This window comes from Notechis scutatus, chromosome 2 (assembly GCF_049901735.1).
Source record: "Notechis scutatus isolate UNSWTSFEM ecotype Mainland chromosome 2, rNotScu1.2, whole genome shotgun sequence".
NCBI classification, from domain to species: Eukaryota; Metazoa; Chordata; class Lepidosauria; order Squamata; family Elapidae; genus Notechis; species Notechis scutatus.
This window is the reverse complement of record NC_142010.1, coordinates 127,749,441-127,771,307: the sequence shown is the minus strand read 5'-3', so window position 1 is coordinate 127,771,307 and position 21,867 is coordinate 127,749,441. Positions and strand designations below refer to the sequence as shown.

The 21,867-nt window shown below is 42.4% G+C and overlaps 1 protein-coding gene across 1 annotated transcript in view; it reads right to left on the bottom strand.

Moving 5' to 3' along the window:
• KCNH3 (potassium voltage-gated channel subfamily H member 3) overlaps positions 1 to 18,342 on the bottom strand; it is a 67,664-nt gene extending 49,322 nt beyond the window's left edge. The window contains exon 1 of the mRNA XM_087956148.1: positions 18,118 to 18,342. Within this exon, the coding sequence (XP_087812274.1) occupies positions 18,118 to 18,193 (76 nt within the window). The 5' untranslated portion in view covers positions 18,194 to 18,342. The remainder of the gene's footprint in view (positions 1 to 18,117) is intronic.
• Between the last annotated feature and the right edge of the window lie 3,525 nt (positions 18,343 to 21,867).

The following is a 21,867-nucleotide window of genomic DNA, read 5'->3' as shown; positions in this document are numbered from 1 at the left end:
TTTAAATACAACCAATTATACTGCACAGATTTGCCAAAGAGTGAGTACAGGGCAAAACCAAAGAATGTAAGCTATCACAGGGAAATGGTTTCAGAGAGACAGTTTGGTGTAAGGCAGCATTTTTTAACCTTGGCAACTTTAAGACATGTGGGCTTCAACTCCCAGAGGCCGGGAGCATGGCTGGTTGGGGAATTCTGGGAGTTATAGTCCCCATGTCTTAAAGTTGTTAAGATTGAGAAACACTGGTGTGGGGGTTCAGATATTGGGCAAGAATCAAGGATATCCAAGTTCAAGCTCCCAATAAATCAAAGTTCACTTTGGACAACACAGTGTTGTTACTTCAGAAGACAGTTGGAAAAAGCATAGAGTACACTCATGTGTGTTTCTTGATAAAGGTGGGGTGTAAATTTAACAAAGACATTTTAAAAAGTAATGTCAGTGTAAGAAAGTCTAATGCTGTGTATTTCTCAATTGACACTATCATTATGTGCTACCTGGAATTGCTTTAAAATATGGTGAGAATGTGGAGGTGCCAACTTTCTATGTGTCAATTTCCATTCAGAAGATTGCTTCCCATCTTAATTTTCCCCCCAAGTAGCCTAAGGAACAAGCCACCGTATTTGCCATTGCAAGAACATTTCAAAAGGCGCAATGGGAGGAGCAGGATATACCTGTTTAATTGAGGTCCATGCGCATTCTAAATGTGTTTGTGTTGCTGGCATGTGCAACTACAGTATTTGCTGCTGAGCTGGCAGTTAGTGTTTCCTCACACGGTTTTTCAGACATAGTACTTTCTGCCAAACACCCCAGAGCCCAGAAAGCAGAGTCCATCTAAGATGAGCGCATTTTAAGTGTTGTACTTTAGGCAGGATCCCATGTTGATTTAGCATAACGGACAAGGTAGAACTATGTAACTTGGAAGGGAAAGGAAAAACATTCATTTGGTGCACCCCACTCAATAAATCATTTTACACCAGTAAAATGAGGAGAACTAAAACACAATTTCTGTGAAGATACATAAGAACAAAAATCTTCATTTAAGACTTTTTCAAATAACTGCTTCCTGCAGCAGCAATGCAATATATGTATCAATAGAGTGTACAAAGCATTGCCAAAAGAAATAGATATCACTTTTTCTTGGAATACCCAGCTCACCGTAAGCAATTCAAAATCTGATGGGGAAAATATTGGGAAAAATAAACATTGCTGAATCAGTGTTCTTAACTCTCAGGGTACAAATCTTCAGAATAAACTTTATCTGCTGTTTAATTGATCGTAGAATAGAATAGAATAGAATAGAATAGAATAGAATAGAATAGAATACTTTATTGGCCAAGTGTGATTGGACACACAAGGAATTTGTCTTGGTGTAAATACTCTCAGTATACATAAAGAAAAGGTATATTTGTTAAGAATCAAGAATCATAACGTACAACACTTAATGATAGTCATAGGGTACAATCAACAATCAAATCATACGAGGAAACAGTCAAGTGGGAGGGGATGGGTGATAAGGAGTGGTGAGAAGATTAACAGTAATAGTAGTGTAAACTTTGTAAATAGTTGAACAATGGTGAGGGAATTATTTGTTTAGCAGAGTGATGGCTTTCGGGGAAAAACTGTTCTTGTGTCTAGTTGTTCTGGTTAAATATTTAAATATTATATTGTATCATCTGACTTTTAATGGATTTAGTTGAATGTATTATATTATTATTATTTGGTACAATTTTTGTACTAATCTATTGGCAAAGTCAACACCACTGTCTTTTTTCATATAGTAAAGAGGCACCAATACTTGCAGTTAACACACAAAAGCTCGGTTGTTGTTTTTTTAAAAGATCATCTTTAACAACTTTCTTTTCCACTCCATATTGTAGCAAAGATTATGTTACTAAAATAGTTTTTAAAATAAGCCAGCATGTCCTTAAATGTCAGCTCCAGTAGTTAAATTTTCCTTTCACAACTAAAATTGGCTTCTACCAATTTAGCCAGCTTTTGTTTTGTTTCATTATTGTGCTGTCTTAACTGGTTTAACCTTAATAATCATTTTTTTTCTAAAGCTTAAGATTCTAATGCCATATTGTGGATTGTATTTGGAAAATATAGAGTGGGGGAAACAGATTTTTCTTTCTTTCATAAGTGCTAAAGATTTGCCACCGTAGTAGCTAAAATAAGTACAGTACTGTAGTCATTTGAATGCAAGTTCTAATATCTGTGTGGAGCTGACCTGGGTCCTGAATGCATTAATTTTTAGTAAGCTAAGATAGTTTCTGCTAAGTTTGATTCTGGAAGAAAATATCTTTTTTCAAACTTCTGGTCTTATTCTTTGAAGCAGCCCACATTTTATAGATATTCCATTATAAAAAGAAATTATTTCAAAATAAAATATAAGAAGTGCACTGTTTTACAATGAAGGTACATGAATAGCAAGCAACCTGACACCATTTCAGCAACCCAAGAAAGTCTAATTTAAATATCTGCAACCTACACCCACATTCCATCTTCTGATGGTAACTACATGAAGAACTCCTCTCTTTGACTATCAGCCACTATCCTTCCCCCTTTTCCCTTTGTTTGACTTCTTGCCTAATGAAGAATTTCTGAAGAATAGAAAAGATTGCACAGAACAGAATTGGTGCCCCTTAGGGATTTGGTATAATGATTTATGAATTATTGTTAAAACTGAGCTAATAGCCATTGACATTTATTTTAGTCCTTGTCTTAATCTGTCACATGGAAGTGTGTTCATATTCACACACACTCTATAGTGATATAAAGCTATTGAACATGTACCATAGCTATGATGATGATCAAAGGCCCGCATATTTGCCTGAATTTCCCCATTTTTCAATACCTCCCATTTTCTGTAGTAGTAATCATGTCCAATTACTCTAGAGTTACATTCAGCCTTCACTGGTGATTTTAGCGGTTGACAGACTGAGGAGGAAAGGAATGATAGGAAAGTTTTGTTTTGCCTATCGCTTAATGCTGAAAGTTGGTCTTCCCCCAATTTTTCCATCAGAAATGTTGGATTGCAACCTCAACAATTTTCAAACAGCATGCTCAAGTTGAAGAAGGCTGAGCTAAGTTTTCATTCCATATATTTAAAACTGTGATATTCTATAATGATGATGAGGAATAAATGAATAAATTCTTATTTTCTTCAAGTTGGGGATTAGTTCCAAGTTTATAAGTTTTGAATTAAATTGAGTTTTATCATGTATCCCCAGATTTTAGTATTTTTTAAATTGTAATGGATAACTGCATTTTTTTTAATCTCTCCATTATTTTTTTTATAAATAACTCAAGAAGTGAACATGCTTAATCTTCCTCCTCCTATTTTCCTTATAACCACCCTGTAAGATGAGTTGGGCTGGGAGAGAATGATTGGCTAAGAGTCACCCAAACAGCTTTAATGTCTAAGGTGGGACTAGAACTCAGTCTCCTGGTTCTAGTCTGATATCTTAATCACTAGACCAAAGTTCCTGTCACAATTTGACACAGTTTTCACTTGTTATGGTGTTCTAGGATCTCAGCATCCTCATTCTAAAGCTGTGACGTACGACTTGAACAGAATCTAGAATGAGAATGCTAAGGTCCCACAATGCCATACACAAGTGAAAAGCCTAACAACAAACCATTGCTATTTAAAAGACCATTAAAAATGGGGAAAGCACGATAAAACCCCATTAAGCAAGACTACATAGGACAACAAATTAAAATGCAGAATGCTAAGACAATCAACAGATACAGAAATTAAAACTAAAGAATAAATCTGAAGTAAGGAAGAAAGTCTAGGATGTTTTCTTTTTAAAAGTTTGGCATGGTGACTAACAAGGTAACTCCATGAACGGCCACTTCCCTAAGAACTTTTTGAAACAGTGGTGCCTTCAGTGAAACAGACTCTTTCATAGTAGTACAATTATAACCCTGCCGTGTTGTTGCCAAGAAAGACATATCTGTGAAGTTACCAGCAATTGAGTTTAAGTTGAAGGAGACTACCATTTTTAACATGTGTTGACTCAGTCCACTGTCATTTCTTCCATTATTGCTACCTATTATGGAGAAATGCCTTTAATTTCAGATATGCCATCTTTCAGTGTCCTCATGAAACTTTGATGTTTTTGTCAGCTTGGGAAATTGGGTATGTTCAGAAGAAAGCTAGCACACATTTTGTAGGGCATCATATGGAATGGCTTTCAGGGCTCTACACTCACAGCCTCTTGGATTTCTGAGCCTCCATCATCTCATTCTCTTCAGCTATACCAAAAGAAAGTTTCCTGCTTCATTTGCACAGTGGGGGATTGGATTTCATATTTTATTTCACCATAAAAATAATGGCAAGGAAAAGCAAGGAAGGTGGCAGGGCATCAGTTAGCTGTTCCCAGTGCTTCTTCCCATGACAGTTAAAGGGTGTGCTCACTGACTGATAGACAGGAACGGAGGATAATTATGAAGCAGTGTGAAAAGGCTGCTTAGAATCAGGAGAAAGGACTTAAAGATGGGCTTTTAATTGATATATCATGTGGGAGAAGAAGTGACAGAACCTGGGGTGGAGTTAAAAGAGGAATTAGTGGTGGGATCAGGGGTGGGATTCTACCAGTTCGCACCTATTCGCTAGAACCAGTTGTCAACATTCTAAGCAGTTTGGAGAACTGGTTGTTAGAAGAAATTACTGGCCTAATCCTGTAAGGAAAGCAGGAAGGAAACATTCTGGTGTTGCTTACAGAAACTGCCTCTCCGTTAACCCTTATTACATTCTTGGCAGGACTAGACTTCCTGTCTCAGGAGCATCTTTAGAGTTTTCCCCCTCCTTTGCTGGTATTTTGCTTGTGTAGAGTGACCATTTAAAGTTACAATGGCACTGAAAAAAGTGACTTATGACTGTTTTTCACACTTACGACTGTTGTAGCATCCCCACAGTCATGAGAGGCCAGGCAAGGAGATGCGTGCCTCGATGTGAGTGATATTGAGTTGGCCATGCCCAGCCAATAACATGACCACCAAGCCACGGCCACCACCTAAGCCATGTCCACAGAAGCGGTTGTTAAAAAATTTGAATCCCACCCCTGTCTAGGATCCCTATATAGCCACAAGTGGACGAAGTCCAACACCCTTGTATTTTGTTGAACCTTTTCTAAGTAACCACTAACTGAGGATATTCCTATGCATAGGCATGAGTAATAATAAATCTGTTTAATTGAAAAATGTGTGGACCTGATCTTCTGTGCCTGACAATTGCTTACGTATCATAAGTCACATGCTAACCGATTGACCCTGCAAGTCATTGGATGGAATAACTGTCCATGATCTCCCAGGAATACTTGCTTTACAACCCTACTATTAGAAGAAAAGATGCTGCTTTTCTGGGTAACAGAGAATATTGGTGAAACCATATGGATTTTTTTTTCCTGAAATATCCAGCAGGCACCAACTGAAAATATGAGAATTCTCAAGCAGGTTAACTGTAGCAGGCGCATCAGAAATCCAGGTAAAACAAGTTGCTGTCTGTGGCATTAACTCACCCAGCAAAAGGAAAAGGCTATCTTTGAACCAGATCTTAGGATGACCAAAGCATGGGAAAGGATGGGAACAAACAGCATAACTCTCAGCCTTACCTTAATAGCAGATCAGGTGGCAAACCTGCCTGCAAATTTTACCATGTCAGATAGTGGATGGAGATTCGCAGCACTCACTGCTTCTCTATGTAAAAAAAAATGAATACTGTAATACCTGGATGTAGAAAAACCCACATTTTACATTAGCCTGGTCTCTGATCTAACAGTTTCCTACCTGCAGGGACTCTAACAAATATTTGTTTATGGGAAATGATGGAGTTGTGTAAGCTTCCCACATGCAGCCTAAAATAGCTCAGATGGAAGTCCCTAGCCTTCTCAAAGAAAATGCTCTTGACCAACTGATTGATCACACTCTCCTTTATTTATAAGCAGCCCATAATACAGGCAGGAGTAAGAAGTCTACAGATTTCAAAGCATTTTAACAGTCTCCCAGCCCTAAATTATTCTGATCACGCTGCCAGAAAAACTCACACACATATAAAGGGGTGGGGGGGAGAGAGGAATCTGTCAACAGAAGGAAAATCCCAGCCGTCCACAGGTACAGTTCAGCAATGCTCTCTTTATGTCCTTGCTTCATTCCCTATGCTTTCAGCTCTAGAAATCCATGTGAAACCTTAGCCTTCTCTGGTAAAATAGATTTTCCACTGTGAGAACAATCAGGGCTGTGGATAGGAAATAAAATTTGACTCCGAATGGCCAAGGTAGAGGCATATAATATTATTCATGAAGGCATATATACATGTCCCAGGATAATGTTGCAGGGTCCAATCTGGGTCGGTCACTGGGACCAGAGTCTTCGTCTTCTGAGCTTTTGGATTCAGAATGTGCTAGGGAGAAGTTGTCTATGGAGATTCTCAAGTCATCCAGGTCATGGTTGTCCCAAAGGTGCTTTTTCAAGAGGCAACTGAACTTTCTTGGTTTTTCTTGGAAGATGTTTCGCTTCACCTCCAAGCTTCTTGGGTGAGAAATGAAATGTCTTCAAAGAAAAACTAGAGAGAAGTTCTACCTTCTACCTTCTGCTAGAGAGAGGTTCCCTAAGGATGGGCTCCAGCACAAGTCTGAAAGTTTGGAAGACTAAACCTCTGGTCCCGGTGACAGACCCAGGTTGGATCTTGCATATAATATTCCAAGCTGTGGTCATTTCACACCAAATAATTACTGGAAGTTTCCCATCAAGGGGGTCATAAGCATTCATCCCTATCTAATGGAAAAGTTCCATTCTGGAAGCGGACTTAACACTTTTAAAAAATCAGATTTGTTGAACACATATGAAAAGCTTGTTTGGACTATGTATAGCAAGCCACATCAATACACCATAGACCATACAATACTACGCACATCTTTTTCAAGCTAGCCACATCAATACACCATAGACCATACAATACTACGCACATCTTTTTCAAACCAGTCATCCAGTCCAATCCAGGAATTCATTTTAATGAAATGAATACAGGAATTGTTAATAAAATGACTCGTGGATTGTGATTTTTCTGCCTCAGGGCCAATAGGCATTCATTTCTTCTTGGATGTTTAACCAGCAAAATAAAAAATAGTTAGGCTATTTCTGAAACTTGCCACCCTGCACCCTGCATGGCTTGTTGGGCATAGCAGGGGAAGGGTACTGCAAAATCCCATTCCCTCCCCACCCCACTAACCTGCTTTCCAGCTCTGTTCTCCTTTGCAGGGCAACCAAAGAAGACCCAGCCGATCAGCTGGGACTCAATGGGAGGCAGAGAATAGATGGGGGTGGGGCCAGTCAGAGGTGGGATTTGCCAGTTCTCCGAACTATTCAAAATTTCTGCTACCGGTTCTCCAGAACTGGTCAGAACCTGCTGAATACCACCTCTGCCCCAAACAAATGTAGAAATAAAGCTAATCAAAATCGTAAATGCATCAGACTCTTGCATTAAACATACATTTAATGATTTCAGACTAGCACTGATGAAATTACTTAATTTGGGTAAGGAAGCATCTGCAAGAAAACAACCAAGCTCAGAGAGCACCAAGGACCCCTCATTTCAACCCTGAGCTAATATTCTCCTCTATCAGTTAAAGATTTCTGCTCTCCCCTCCCAAATCACAGTTTAAATACAATTATAGTCAGTGAGATATCACTTCATCCTTCTGCTGCCATCAGCCAGTGCAAAAAAATCTCCACATTCGTGCCAGAAGGCCAGCAGAGACGTCAGAGAATGAGAAAGTAGACCTGTCTCCACAACTTGACAATTGCCCTTCCACAACAGATAGCACCCAACCCAGTCCCTGCAATCCCTGAGCAGAGCAGTGTCTAACACAACATAGATGTGTGGCTGCTATAAAAGATGAGATGTGTGTTTTAGGCCATCTGACCTGTGAATACACTGCTTGTGTGTAACATTCATCCCCACAATAGATGGCTTACCAAGACTGCCTTCCCCTATCTCTATAAACATCACAATGAATAATGCTTCTATGGTTATATTGTAAAAAAAAAATACCACAAATAAGTAGTGATGATTTTGACAATATTTTCCATTTTCATAGAGCTTTGCATCCCTTATTGTTCTTATAATAAACTTCTAAAAGACCTCAGCATTATAATTGCCTCACTATTGTAAGGAGAAGCTGAGATTTGGAAGAAGTCCCTTTTCTAAGGCCACCTAAGAAGGTCTTAATTTCTAAACCTCTGAGTTTTTTAACCAGCTCAGTCTTTATAATACATTAAATGGGAGTTGGAATTACACAAATTCTGTAGCTCTGGTGTTACTAGGAAAACCTACAAGTGGGGCAAGAACTACTCTGCCAATTGTTGACAGATGTGTACACTTATAAAAATTAAGACATATGGACAAGGACAAAAATATTCCTTCTTGAGCCTGGAAATCACACAATAAATTCTTGTTTTATATCTGGTAGTTTATTATTGGCAATAAGAGCATGAGAGAAGAAGCATTTCTTGGCAGCTGCTTCTGGTTTGTTCTTAATCTTAGGCATTCTTACCTGGAACCAAGCCCCATTAAACACAGCACACCGTGTTTGCAGTGAAAACTTGCACAACATTGCAATATTTTACCTATTTCACATTGTAGGTAATGAGGCACAGCCTCTATTTATCTCATTAAGGGAGACATAATAACTTTTTAAATATTAACACAATTACAAGATTGGGCTAATTTATCCAGTGATTAATGAAAGAAGGATGAGGTAATATCCACTCACTGCAAAACTGTAAAGGATTTCAAGTGTAAAACTACTGAAGGGTCACCCTGGATTTTGGTAGGAATTCAACCTCTGCAGTAATGAAAAAAGATATGCAAGACAGGCCGTTTGGTTTAGTGGTTAAGGAATCAGGCTAGAAACCAGGAGATGGTGAGTTCTAGTCCTGCTTTAGGGATGATGTCAGGTGGGTGGCCTTGGGCCAGTCTCTCTCTCTCTCTCTCAGCCCAATTTACTCACAAGGTTGCTGTGGAAGAAATAGGAGGAAGGAATATTATGTGTGTGTTCACTGCCTCAAGTTATTTAATACAGGTAGTCTTCAACTTATGAACACAGTTCAACCTGAAATGTATCTTGTTAAGTGAGAATTTGCTAAGGGAATTTTACGACATTTCTTGCCACAGTGCAGTTGTTAAATTAGTAATCCGGTTGTTAAGTGAATCTGGCTTCCCCATTGGCTTTGCTTGTCAGAAGGCTGCAAAAAAGTGATCACATGACCCTGGGACTCTACAATGGTCATAAGTATGAGCCAGTTGCCAGGCATCTGAATTTTGATCCCATGATTGTGGGGAAGCTGCAAAGGTTGTAATTGTGAAAAATGGACATAAGATCCTTTTTTTCAATGACGTAACTTTGGTCACTAAGTGAACTCTTGTAAGGGGAGGATTATATGTAAAAGCAGGATAAAGATGTAATAAATAAAATAAAATAAACCTCCAATAATTTAAATATTCTTTATTTTCTACCTCTGATATTCCTGGGGGATTAAAAATAGATCAACAGGGTAAAGCTTTTCTCAATCAAGATTAGAATTTGGGGGGAAAAATAGAAGGAGGAGGTCCATTTGTTATAAACCGCCATATTCTAAACCAGGGGTGTCAAACTCAAGGCTGTGGGCTGGATCCAGCCCACAGGGTGCTTAAATCTGGCCCAAGGGGCCAGCCTGGAAATAGCAAAGGACCGGCCCACGGTGCCTCTGCTAGTGAAAATGGGGCATGGGGAGCTGCATGGGGGGCCTCTGTGCCCTGTTTTTGGCCTATAGGGCCTCCTGCAGTGTCCTGCTAATTAAATGGGGCACAGGGGGGCATGCGCAACCACCACGCCCCATTTTGGCCAGTAGGGTGCTGCACAGGACGTCTCCACCCACCCACCCGGCTGGCCTACAGAGAGCTACAATATTAATCTGGCCCTCGAAGAAATCCAGTTTGACACCCCTGTTCTAAACTGTGAGAGGATGCCTGAGTGCAATGGAAGACTGTATCTCACTGTGCCATTTTAATTGCCCCCCCCCCCCCAGGTACAGGAAGGGGTACAGGACAGAGAGGGAAACAGACTGGTTCAGTTACTGTTCAAATGGCACAGCAAGCCAATTGCAGCAATATTTCTAAGGACTACATGGGAGGGTAATTTATTTATAGATTGATGCAGATGTTGTTCTCCCTTCACCACCTTTCATGCCTGGAAAAATTTGCAAATTTATTCCCCTCCAGGTCCTCTCTTCGAATGCCCAGATTGATTGAAAGATTAAACATGCTACAAAGGCATGACCTGATAATTTGGATACAACAGATTCAGAGGATTATTATTTTAGGAACTCCTGACATTCATAGGTCTAAGTGTGCTATTTTGGATGGCAGCATCATTCAAACTACAGCCAACTGCAGATAGCTTGCCTTTGCCAGGTTGTTTCTTCAAAAGAAATTATGTCTTTTAGTTGAAGCATGCATTGCTGGTATAGCCTGCTACACCCACTGCCACAGAAATGGCACCCCCTTTTCCATGTCTACTGTTACACGTGATAGTTAAAGTCACCATTGCAAATTTGATTCTGGGTGCAATTCAAAGGGTTGGTTGTGCCCGGCGGGAAAGACCAGATCAACCCGGGAAGGATTTATTAAAGTGATTTATTGCTATAGCCTGTGCACAGGAATCTTCTCAGTTAGTGGTTGGCACCTGCTTAGAGTTAAACTAAGAACCAACAGCACTCAAGGAGGATTGGACTTAGGTCACTCGTGGCTAAATAAAGACTCTAGGCTGATGCCTCTTTTAATTCCAACCCTTGCTTCTGCCATTCTTTCTCCCACAGATTGTTACCTATAAACCCTTACATGGCACAGGGCCTGATTAATCTAGAGACCACCTGGCTCCCAACACATATGTCCAGTCCATTCAATCCAACAGGATCACACAATGTCATTTGTTGGGACTTCAGCAGCACACCTTATCTGCAGCGGTGCCTGTCCTCTAGAATGAAATTATCCCATCCAAGATCCAGATGTTTCCCCTTCCCCAACTCTGCTATGGTTTAGAACAGGGGTCTCCAACCTTAGCAACTCAGTCAGCTGACTGAGGAATTCTGGGAATTGAAGTCCACAAGTCTTAAAGTTGCCAAGGTTGGAGACCCCCGTTTTAGAAGAGCCATGAAGAGCCCTCGCTTCATTGCACTTGCCATCTTTCATCTTTCTTTTTGATGTTTTATATATGCCTTTTCTTTGATTGTTGTCAGTTGCCCAGAATCGTTGAGAGTTAATTTGGGCAGCATACAAGTTTAATGATATTATCATCCTCATTATCATCATACAGAGAGGCTCCCAGGACGTTTAATCTGACATGTCTCCCCATACCCAACCATCTAGTTACTGGGAATCACATTCAAATGGCTTTGTATCTGATTTTTTCCCCATCTGCCCAAGACAAGCTTAAAAATACCATTCAGTTAGCAGAAGATGAAATTTGATTAAACCAAGAATAAATCAAGTCTATTTTCCCTTTCCATCACCAGGATGAACCAATCAGCATAGATGTTATAATTTTAAGCTTCTTTTATTTATTGGCCTATAGTAACTGTTACTCAAAGGAATAGGAACTCTGAACATAAAGAATCCATTCAATTAGTAGGTATAAATAGTATGCCATATATATTAGCATTATTTAAAAAAAACAGTCCAAGTTTTTTTGTAATACTGAGCTGACTGCTCTATATTTATATTAAGAAGAAGAAGAAAACCCTCACCAACCGGTCCAGGGCCTTTTCACTAAAAGTGCAATGAATTTAGTTAGCTGCTGGTTTAGACATCAGGTGACTGTGAGTTCTAGCCCTGCCTTAGACATAAAAAACTGACTGGGTCACTTTGGGCCAGTCACCGTCTCTCAGCCCAGCCCATCTCACAGGGTTGTTGTTGGGGGAAAATAGGAGGAAGGAGTGTTAGGTATGTTTGCCACCCTGAGTTATTTATAAAAATAATAAAGGCAGGATAAAAATCCAATTACATAAAGAAACCCTCGTATTTAAGTTCTAGGTAAGTCAGAGTGCTAAAATCAAAGTCAACCAAAACAGAGATTTAATTTGCTCAACCTACTTTTCACAGGCTTCCCTGCTCTGAGATAGGTTCCCTGTCTCTGGTGGTCCCTATTTGCAGCTGGTTCCCCACAACTGGAGCACTTACTCATCGCTTTCCAGATATAACTCTACAGCAGGGCAGAGGTGGTATTCAGCAAGTTCTGAGCTTTTCTGGAGAACTGGTAGTGGAAATTTTGAGTAGTTCAGAGAACTGGCAAATACCACCTCTGACTGGCCCCAACTCCATCTCTTCTCTGCCTCCCATTGAGTCCCAGCTGATTGGGCTGGGTTTTCTTTTGCTGCCCTGCACAGGGGAACGGAGCTGGAAAGCAGGTTAGTGGGGTGGGGAGGGAATGGGATTTTGCAGTATCCTTCCCCTGCCACACCCACCAAGCCACGCCCACAGAACCGGTAGTAAAAATTTTGAATCCCACCACTGCAGCAGGGGTGTCAAATTCATGGTCCATGAGCCAGACCTGTCACGTGCTGGCCACGCCCACCCCCAGTTTAGCGAAGGGGGAAAAGTCATTTGCAACTTTGAATGGTCATTAAACGAACTGCTGCAAGGTGAGGATTACCTGTATTGAATTTAATGATGGGCTTTAAAGATAATCTTAAAAACTCAGATTTCAATAGATTTACTTAATTTATTTGTTGATTTATTCAGCTTCTATAACTGCTCCTCTCAGTCAATGACTCTGGGTGGCTTACAATTCAGAAAATATATTACAATCAAAACGCTGAAAACATTTTAAAACAATAAAAACAACTAGAAATAGTTGAAGGCAGTCCTGTAATAATTGGATCCAAACTATTGTGTGTGTGTGTGTCTGTGTGTGCGTGTGTGTGTAAAGCAGGGAATCTACATTTTTCAGCCCTTGGATACATAGAGAATCTTAGGGATGTTCATGATCTTGTGGTCATTGAAATGTGTATCCAGTCACAAAACACTCATCGCTCAAGCGGGATCGACTTTCAAAAAAGAGCAGTCTGATTTCCCTTTTATTGTCTAAAAATGTCTTTGGCACATACATGCAGTGGTGGGATTCAAAATTTTTTACTATGGTTTTGTGGGTGTGGCTCGGTAGGTGTGGTGTGGCTTGGTGGGCACGGCTTGGGCGTGGTAGGGGAAGGATAAATCCCCATTCCCTCTCCACCTGTCAGCCTTCAAGATCTTCTACTATTGCTTTGCATCTTTCGGCTGTCATAAGTAACGGGGGGGAGGAGGGGGTAAAGTCTGGGAAGCGAGCTGGAGGTGTTACATTCTAGTGTTGTATAAAATGAGGAGGGGGAAGAGGACATTCTTGCTTAGGTTTCTATTTCTTGCTTAGCTTTCTTTCCTCTGCGCAACTGCAAACTTTTATCAAAGTATGGCCAAGGTCAACGGACAGAAGCCTCATCACCACCTGAGGTGGTCCACATGTTCATATTCACAACTTGTAATTGGAAGACTCATCTGAACTATTGGGGGTGGGAACATTTCCATCACTTTGTATACGTGGTTTACGCGCCTAATTCTTCAGATTCAGAATTCTATTGTTGCTACCACTTCATTTCCAGTAAAAGATATATTTTACTCTAATTAAAAGAGTCTAAGTATTTCTTTCTTGGATTTTGAATGGAGCACTGCCTGACACCACCCCACTAACCTGCTTTCCACCTCCGTTCTCCTGTGCAGGGCAACAAAAGAAGACCCAGCCCATTCAGCTAGGACTTGGGAGGCAGAGAATAGATGGGAGCAGGGTCAGTCAGAGGTGGTATTTCAAACAAGTGAAAATTTCCGCTACTGGTTGTCTGAACTACTCAAAATTTCTGCTACTGGTTCTCCAGAACTGGTCAGAACTTGCTGAATACCACCTCTGATGTGCCACCCCAAATAGGATTCATAACAGAAGCCTAGTCAGTTTGCAGCTAGAGAAAATGCAGCGGAAGCCAAATCTGCTTTTCCTAGGTAAAGTTGCAAATGAGAAATCAAATGAATTTGGCACAAGACTTATCTAGTTATTGCCACAGTCTGTGCTTCCCCAAAGTAGAGTCTGTTGGGAATAAACTCCAGGCCTAAGACTTAATCTTCCCAAAGACTCCAGCCCTACCAATGCCAAATTAATTATTTTATCTAACTCAGCAAGTTTCCCCTTCTAAATCCTGTCTTCTTGGGATTAAATCCCCCAAAACCCTTTGTAACTCTGCTGAAAGGTCATAGGTTGAACCAGGAATTACCTGCATGCAACTGATGTCTCACACAATCACTCACATACATTGTCAGGAGAAAATATTTCCAAATATGTCCGTTTATGAAGCCAATGTTGTAGTTTCTGGTTAGTGCCTTGCAATTCAATGGCTATGGAAAAGATGCTTATGCTATATTTTAAGAAATTCAAACCAGCATCGCTTAGTGACCAACACTGTTAAATGCAGAGAAAATGGAATACAGGTAGTCCTTGACTTACCCCCCCCCCCGAAATATAATAAATATACATTTATTTTTATAAGCATTCTCTATGAGTAGCAGATATGTTAATAATTTTGAGCACAATCTACTAAGATAGCTGTCACCATTCTGGCGCTTTCTATGTGTATTGGATTTTCAGTTCTCAGAATTCCAACCTTCCCGCGAACATGGCTCTAGAAAGCTCCACTTCATATATTTTATGGGAATGAACGATATTTATCCAAACAGGCCTATGTTAGAAACTGATTTTCCTATTGAAGAAAATTTCTTCCCCTCCTGACTCCAAGTCCACTCTTTTCCAGATCCACTAACCTGAACAAGGATGTTCTATCCCTCAAAAATTTAGACACACACACACACACACACACACACACACACACACACCAGTAAAGTTCAACTAATTCTGCCAGATCAACTGTTCCATCTGTGTTAAGCAAACTTGATTGTTGGAAATCCCTAGGTACCTAAATCCACCTCCTCTGGATTATGCAAGAAGGATTCAACCAACAAGCAAAGCCGATGCACTAACTCTTCGGAAGGCTACCCTTGGCTGGATGACACTGAACTCAGACTGCAATTCAAGGAATAAAATAAAACAGAGGTGCTTGATCGCAGGACAATATCCTCAGGGCATCTAAGACACAATGGAACCAGAGTCTCTTTCATTCTGAAAGGAATGAAATGTTGGGTCATTTTACTTCTACATTATTTATTAAATTTATATGCTGTCCCTCTCACCTATAAGGTGGCTTTACACTCAACAGACTCCCTTCCACCACCCACTGCATTCAACAACAAAATAAAAAACCCTCAACCCACACAGACTTCTACATAAGAGGAGGCAAGAAGACCAGGAGAGAGAAGGAAATCCCCTCTTTTCTTCTTTAAGAGCCTAGCTAGCAGACATTCCCCCCTCCCAATCAGAATGACCCCTGTCCTTAGATTTGTAAAGCCCCTATCTTTACTGAAGGAGGTCATTTTCAGGCTTTTGGAGGAGAGCTCTTCCGAGCATCAGAAATCAGATCAAATAGAAACACACCAAAGATTCCAAAGGCATTGCAATTTGCTGTACATCTTTTCTCTCTCTCAGTCTTTCTCTCATTTGGATGCCATGGGGGGTGGGGGGAAACCCTTGTATGTTTTGTAGGAAAGCCAGGCAGAGACAACATCTGGGAGTGGGGGATGGGGTGGGGTGGCATACAGCTTCTGTGTGATCAGAAAAGCTTTTTTTTCCCCCTCTCCCAATGTAGACTGCCCCCTTCCTTCTACCAGCTTAGGTAGAAGTTAGAAGTGTGACAAGCAGATGTGGGAGATAAAAACAGAGATGAAATCTAAACGCACATAAACCAACAAGAAACATGTTTGCTGATTAGACTCTCTATAGCAGACCTCACACCTTATGCAATTCCTACTCAGAAAGTATTTTCGGGTGGAAAATACCACGCAGCCTAGATGGAGAGGGAGACATGGGTGAACCAGAGAGATTTTTCTTAACTAAACAGCCTTAGGACAGGATGGTGACGTACAAGTTGCAGGGCGAATTACTGGGGACCAAATCCCACATACCGTAAGTGGCCTATAGTTCCTTAGCTACGACACATGATAACTATGACGAAGACCGTGTCATAATTTTGTAATAGGTTTCAACGTTAAATGCGTTCGGTGCTTCAATCTCCGATGACAGGCATGAACCATAAACTTATCATTGGATACTAATTCGAAGTTACCATTTTTCCCCCTCTCTTTTCAAAGCCAATGAAGCCCTGACTTGGTTTTTTAAAAAGTTTTCTTTAAAGATTGTGTGACTAAAGTATCTTTGGTTCTCTTCCCTCGTGATAGGATGACTCATTTTGGCATGTAGAGCAGGAGCGAAAGACCACGATGAAATTCATCTCTCCGACTTCCCAATTACTCCCCAAATTAGCAATGAAAAAAAAAACAGTAAGGAGCATTATAATCCTTGTTTCCCATATATACAGAGCACCTCTATCTTTCAGAAAGTGCCTCCATTCTTTCATAAGCAACAGTCAACAGTTGATTCTTTTATTTTCCGCACAATTACTTGAAAGTAATTAGTAACCACCGAGAAATCAGGAGGCTCTGAGTTCTAGATCTGCCTTAGGCATGAAAACTGGCAGGGAAATTTTGGGCCAGTCACTCTCTCTCAGCTCAATCTACTTCACAGGGTTCTTGTGGTGGGGAAAATAGGACAGGAAAGGAGCATTAGGTCTGTTGGGTGCCTGGAGTTACTTATAAACGAATAAAGGCATGATAAAAATCAAATATGTGTGTGCAGATTATTTGCAGAATCAAGGAGAAGGCTTAATGGGTAGAGTTTGATTGGAGAGAACTAGGTTCAAGACCAACTTGTGAGTTAAGATTTACTTTCACCCATCTCTACTATTTGAAGAAAGAAAGAATGGCCTCCATTCTAAGTACCTTGAGCTACATATATGATCAATTTTATAAGGGTAACAAAATCATTCTTCATAAAGCAAATTATGGGGCAGGAACATGGTTGAAAGTATTGTCTTTCCATACCCAGTGTCCTTTTACCCAACTTCCCAATTCACACATTCTAAATTTAATTTCTAATCTTTTGGGTTCACATGTTTATATGTTGTTGATGTGCCTGCATGATATCAGAGGTCCATACTATATATTCTACCACCCACACATTTTATTCTCTAATAGGAAACCAACTTGAAGCTTCAGGCTTTGAGGGAACTACTGCACAATATTTGTATGTGGGAAGACTTTATTCTGCTTCCATGAAGTTAAAAATGATGCATTGGGTCAATTTTCACTCTCAAGGATGTCCAACACGTTCAAAGATACTTCCTCTATTAATGAGTGAGGATAAATCTGTTCGATATGGCAACCCTTGGATGGCCAGATGCAAAGGCTGAGATCTGCTGTAGCCCTTGACATGCCAGGTGGAAGTTTCACTAACCTGACAAGATCCACCTGACAAAATTCCCCATGGATGCATGCTGGAGGAATTATTCCTGCCAACCTTAATGGCAAAGATCAAAAGTTCCAACCACATCAAACTCTCAAGGCTTCAAGAATGCTTTGCACTTTAGGAGAGAATTAGAAGAAATTCACCAGATCATCAAAGAACCGTGTGGGACCTATATGTATGTGCTGCATGTACATCCTGTTCTGGAGAGCCACCATCTCTCTCACAGCTCTCCCACATGCCTCCGTTGCATGTGCAACACATGCCATGACTCAGTAGTAGGTCAACATACAGATGTCACACTAGGTTCCCTCCTCAAAAAGGGATGTCCAACCTTTCTTGAGAAGTACAAACTTCATCGGTTCAGGATTGTGGTGACAAAGGTGAAGGAGGATGGGGCTGAGAGAAAGAAAGGGAAGAAGAGATCTTTGACAGGGAGAAAGACAGGGAGAAACACCTGGAAGTGTGTTTTCTTAGGGAAGTTTCCTTAGGGAAGACCAGACAACAAGGGGAGAGGAGAGGGAGAGGAGGAGGAGGAGGAGGAGGAGGAGGGGAGTTAAAAAAAAAAAAGAGTGGGAAGCCAACTCACGCGTGCCATCAAAGCGGGTTGCTATGGTATCCAGGAAGGTGTTTTGGGGAGCCAGGAGGCCCCTCATCACCGGCATTTTAAGACTTGCTCAAGGACATCGCCATCGTCCAGTTGGAAGGGGAAAAAAACCCAGAGGTATCTGAGAAGGACGGGAGCCGAGACGGGGCCCTTCGCTTCCTCTCCCGGAGACAGGCCAGGGGGAAGCGGGGCTTTCTCCGCCTGCTGCTGCCAGAGGGGTACGGGGGGGGGGAGTGCGGGGAAAGGGGGTTCGTGCCGAGGCTCCGCGGGCCACCGCCGCCTCCTCCTCCAGACGGGCGCCCAGACGGGAGGCGACCGCAGCCGCGACGGCAGAGACCGCGAGGTCAGACAGAGGCGAGGGGCGCCCCCGAAGAGCTCCGACTGCAGCGAAGGCGAGCGGCCACCACTTCCCCGGTGCGCGGCGGCGGGGCAACTCCTGGCGCAGGCTGGCCCGAAGTCCGACGTGACTCGCTGAGCCCTGCAAACGGCCGGCCGAAAGCCGAGAGGAGGAAGCCCGGGCGGCTGCCGCCCCTGGATCCTAACTGGAAAGACCCCACCGCCGCCGCCGCCTCCCGCTCAGGCAGGGTCCCCATTCCCCTGGCCGGGCAGGGGCACAGCCGCTTCCCACTCCAGAGCGACGTCCCGGCTGTGGAAGCCCGAAGTCCTTGCGGCAGCGCCGGCCGATGCCTCGATCTGCTCGGGCTGCCTTCGCATGTTCCGACGGCGAGTCCCGAACAGCCCGGGCGCCGCTAGTCAGCCTCGCTCAGCTCCCGGGGCGGCATTGCAGGCGCAGCCTTTTGCAGAGCCGAGCCGGGCCGCGCCTCGCCTCCTTCTCTCGCTCTTCTTGCAAAGCGCCGCCGAGCTCCAAGTTGCTCGACTTGGCGGCGAGCGGCTCCTTTACCCGCCTGTTGTATGGGAGCTACCGCGCTCGCCTCCGGAGCAGCCGTCCGCAGTTTCAGCCGCCCCGAGGAGGAGCAGCAGCAGCGGCAGCGGCAGCAGCAGCACCCAGCATCCTCAACTTGAAAGTTACCATAGCTACTGAAGACACACGCGGCGGCTCTTCCTTAAAGAAACAAGCCGCCTACCGCGTCGGGGATAACTGGCTGGGTGTGGTTTGAGTGGCGGGGCCTCCTCGGTGAGGCAAAAGTTTCCTCGATCCAGTTGGGGGCCGGCAGGTACAAAACGGGATGGTTCTCCCATTTCAATGATAGTTTTAGGAAGAGGATTAACCTAGTGAGAGCGTTTGCACCAAGGCAGATTCCTTGTGTGTCCAATCACACTTAGCCAACAAAAGCATTCTAATTCTAATTCTACTCAATGCCAATATAGGCAGAGTAAGGAGGATTCTCCATCAGTGTGTGCTACCTGCTCTAAAATATGCCGGGGGTGGGGGGGAACATGGACACTAACCTCACAATCAACATCGCAAAGGTGCTTGTTTCAAGAGGCAACTGGATTTTCTGGTTTTTCTTGGAAGGTGTTTTGCTTCTCATCCAAGAAGCTTCTTCAGCTCTGACTGGATGGTGGGGATTGACCATCCAGTCAACCATTCCCTGCCATCCAGTCAGAGCTGAAGAAGCTTCTTGAATGAGAAGTGAAACCTCTTCCAGGAAAAAAAACCAGAAAGTTCAGTTGCCTCTTGAAAAAAAGCCCCTTTGGGACAACCGTGACGTGGATGACGCTCCATTGTGATGGAGCGTCTAGAGAGAATCAAACTCACAATCAGTACAAAAGCTATGAGTGGCTCAAAGAGCCACGGAAAGATACATGCTCGGCATCGCAAGACAAGGTAGAAAGACCCCCCCACATGGATTAGAGAACAAATGAAAATATACGATGCCATCAAAAGAATAAAAGAATTGAAATGGAAATGAGCTGGTCGCATAGCAAGAAGACGTGATGGCAGATGGATTGAGGCAGTCATAGGATGGATCCCACTTGATAAAAAGTGTCCACAAAAGAGACCTAAAATAAGATGGAGTGATGACATTAGCAATTATTGCAGGCCCAATTGGCAAAGGAAAGAAAGCTCAAGACCATATTGGTTGGAAACATGCAAAAGAGGGCTTCCTTCTGCAGTGGATAGACAATGGCTAGAATGATGATGAAGGAAGATTATCAGAACCCTTGTAGGCCAACTTTTTCAGACGCTGGAGACTGGAATCTCAGTTTTTTTGTGATGGTTGTGGCCAATACCCTGGGCCTTTCATAATAAATGAACACAGAGAAATTGAATGAAACATTACCCATCACTTGTGCTCCTGCCAGGAAATGCATCATCACTTAGTAAACTGAAATGTGACAAGCTTCTGTTAAGCAAAGGGCCGAAGACAGTGGCAGCCTCACTAACCCTGGAAGCAGGGGTGGGATTCTACCAGTTCGCACCTATTCGCTAGAACCGGTTGTTAAAATTCTAACCAGTTCGGAGAACCGGTTGTTAGAAGAAATTGTAAGGAAGGCAGGAAGGAAACATTCTGGTGTTGCTTTCAGAAACTGCCTCTCCATTAACCCTTATTACATTCTTGGCAGGACTAGACTTCCTGTCTCAGGAACCTCTCTGGAGTTTTCTTTCCCTCTTTTGCTGGTACTTTGCTTGTGTGGAGTGACCATTTAAAGTTACAATGGCACTGAAAAAAGTGACTTATGACCATTTTTCACACTTACAACTGTTGCAGCATCCCCACAGTCATGAGAGGCCAGGCGAGGAGATGCGTGCCTCGATGTGAGTGATATTGAGTTGGCCACGCCCAGCCAATAACATGACCACCAAGCCATGCCCACCCAGTCACATGACCGCTAAGCCACACCCACCAATTAAGCCACAGCCACAGAACCGGTTGTTAAAAAATTTGAATCCCACCCCTGCCTGGAAGACATTTTCTTCTACCCTCTTTCTATTCACAGCTATTCATATTCAGTAGGCATGAAGAACAGAATCAACCCAATTATACCAAACCCTAATCTTCTTTAAAAGCAAATCATCCCCCCCCCCATTTCAATATGGTACTGGGGATGATGATACATAGCAAAGCAGGAGGCAGACTGGAGATTAAGTTTTTTTAAAAAATGGGGGATGCCAGCTCTTTATTCTTTGTTCCTGAATGTGACGTTTAATCTATTGCTAATGAATATATTCAATTTGCAATCTTGAGACTGACTGTAAACTGCAGATTTGATGGCTAAAATTGGTGGGCTGATTTTTGGACTTTTCTGCTTTGTGCACTTTTCCTGATAAAGAGTTTGCAGGCTTCAAAAGATGGCATACACCCCTGAACCACTTTGCTTTGGCCCAATGGGACCAATACTACCTATCACTGACTTTCAGAGGTATTGGCTTTTGGGTTGTTTTTTTTAGTGTGTCAACCTGGCTGTCATTTTTTAATCGGTGTGAATGCTATTTATTGAATGCTTGCTTGCTAAAACATGGAAAATGTTACTTGTGAGAATAGCTCTTCCCAATTGCAGGTGTCCATCCCATCAAATCCGGCAGAAGAGGTATGCTGTGGGTCCCATTGTTAAGGAACTATACTTGGTGGGTCCCAGGAGATGGGCCTTCTTTTGCCGCAGCACTTATCTTCACCCTGAGGTGAGGTCAGGTCCATTCTTTCTTATATTCTGCAAGTCCCTCAAATCCTAGCTGTGTCTTTGGACCTGAGATTATATTGGCAAGAAGATCTTGAGGTGGCTTCCTTGCCAATATAATCTCTTAGGTGCTTTGTGCTTTTTAATAAT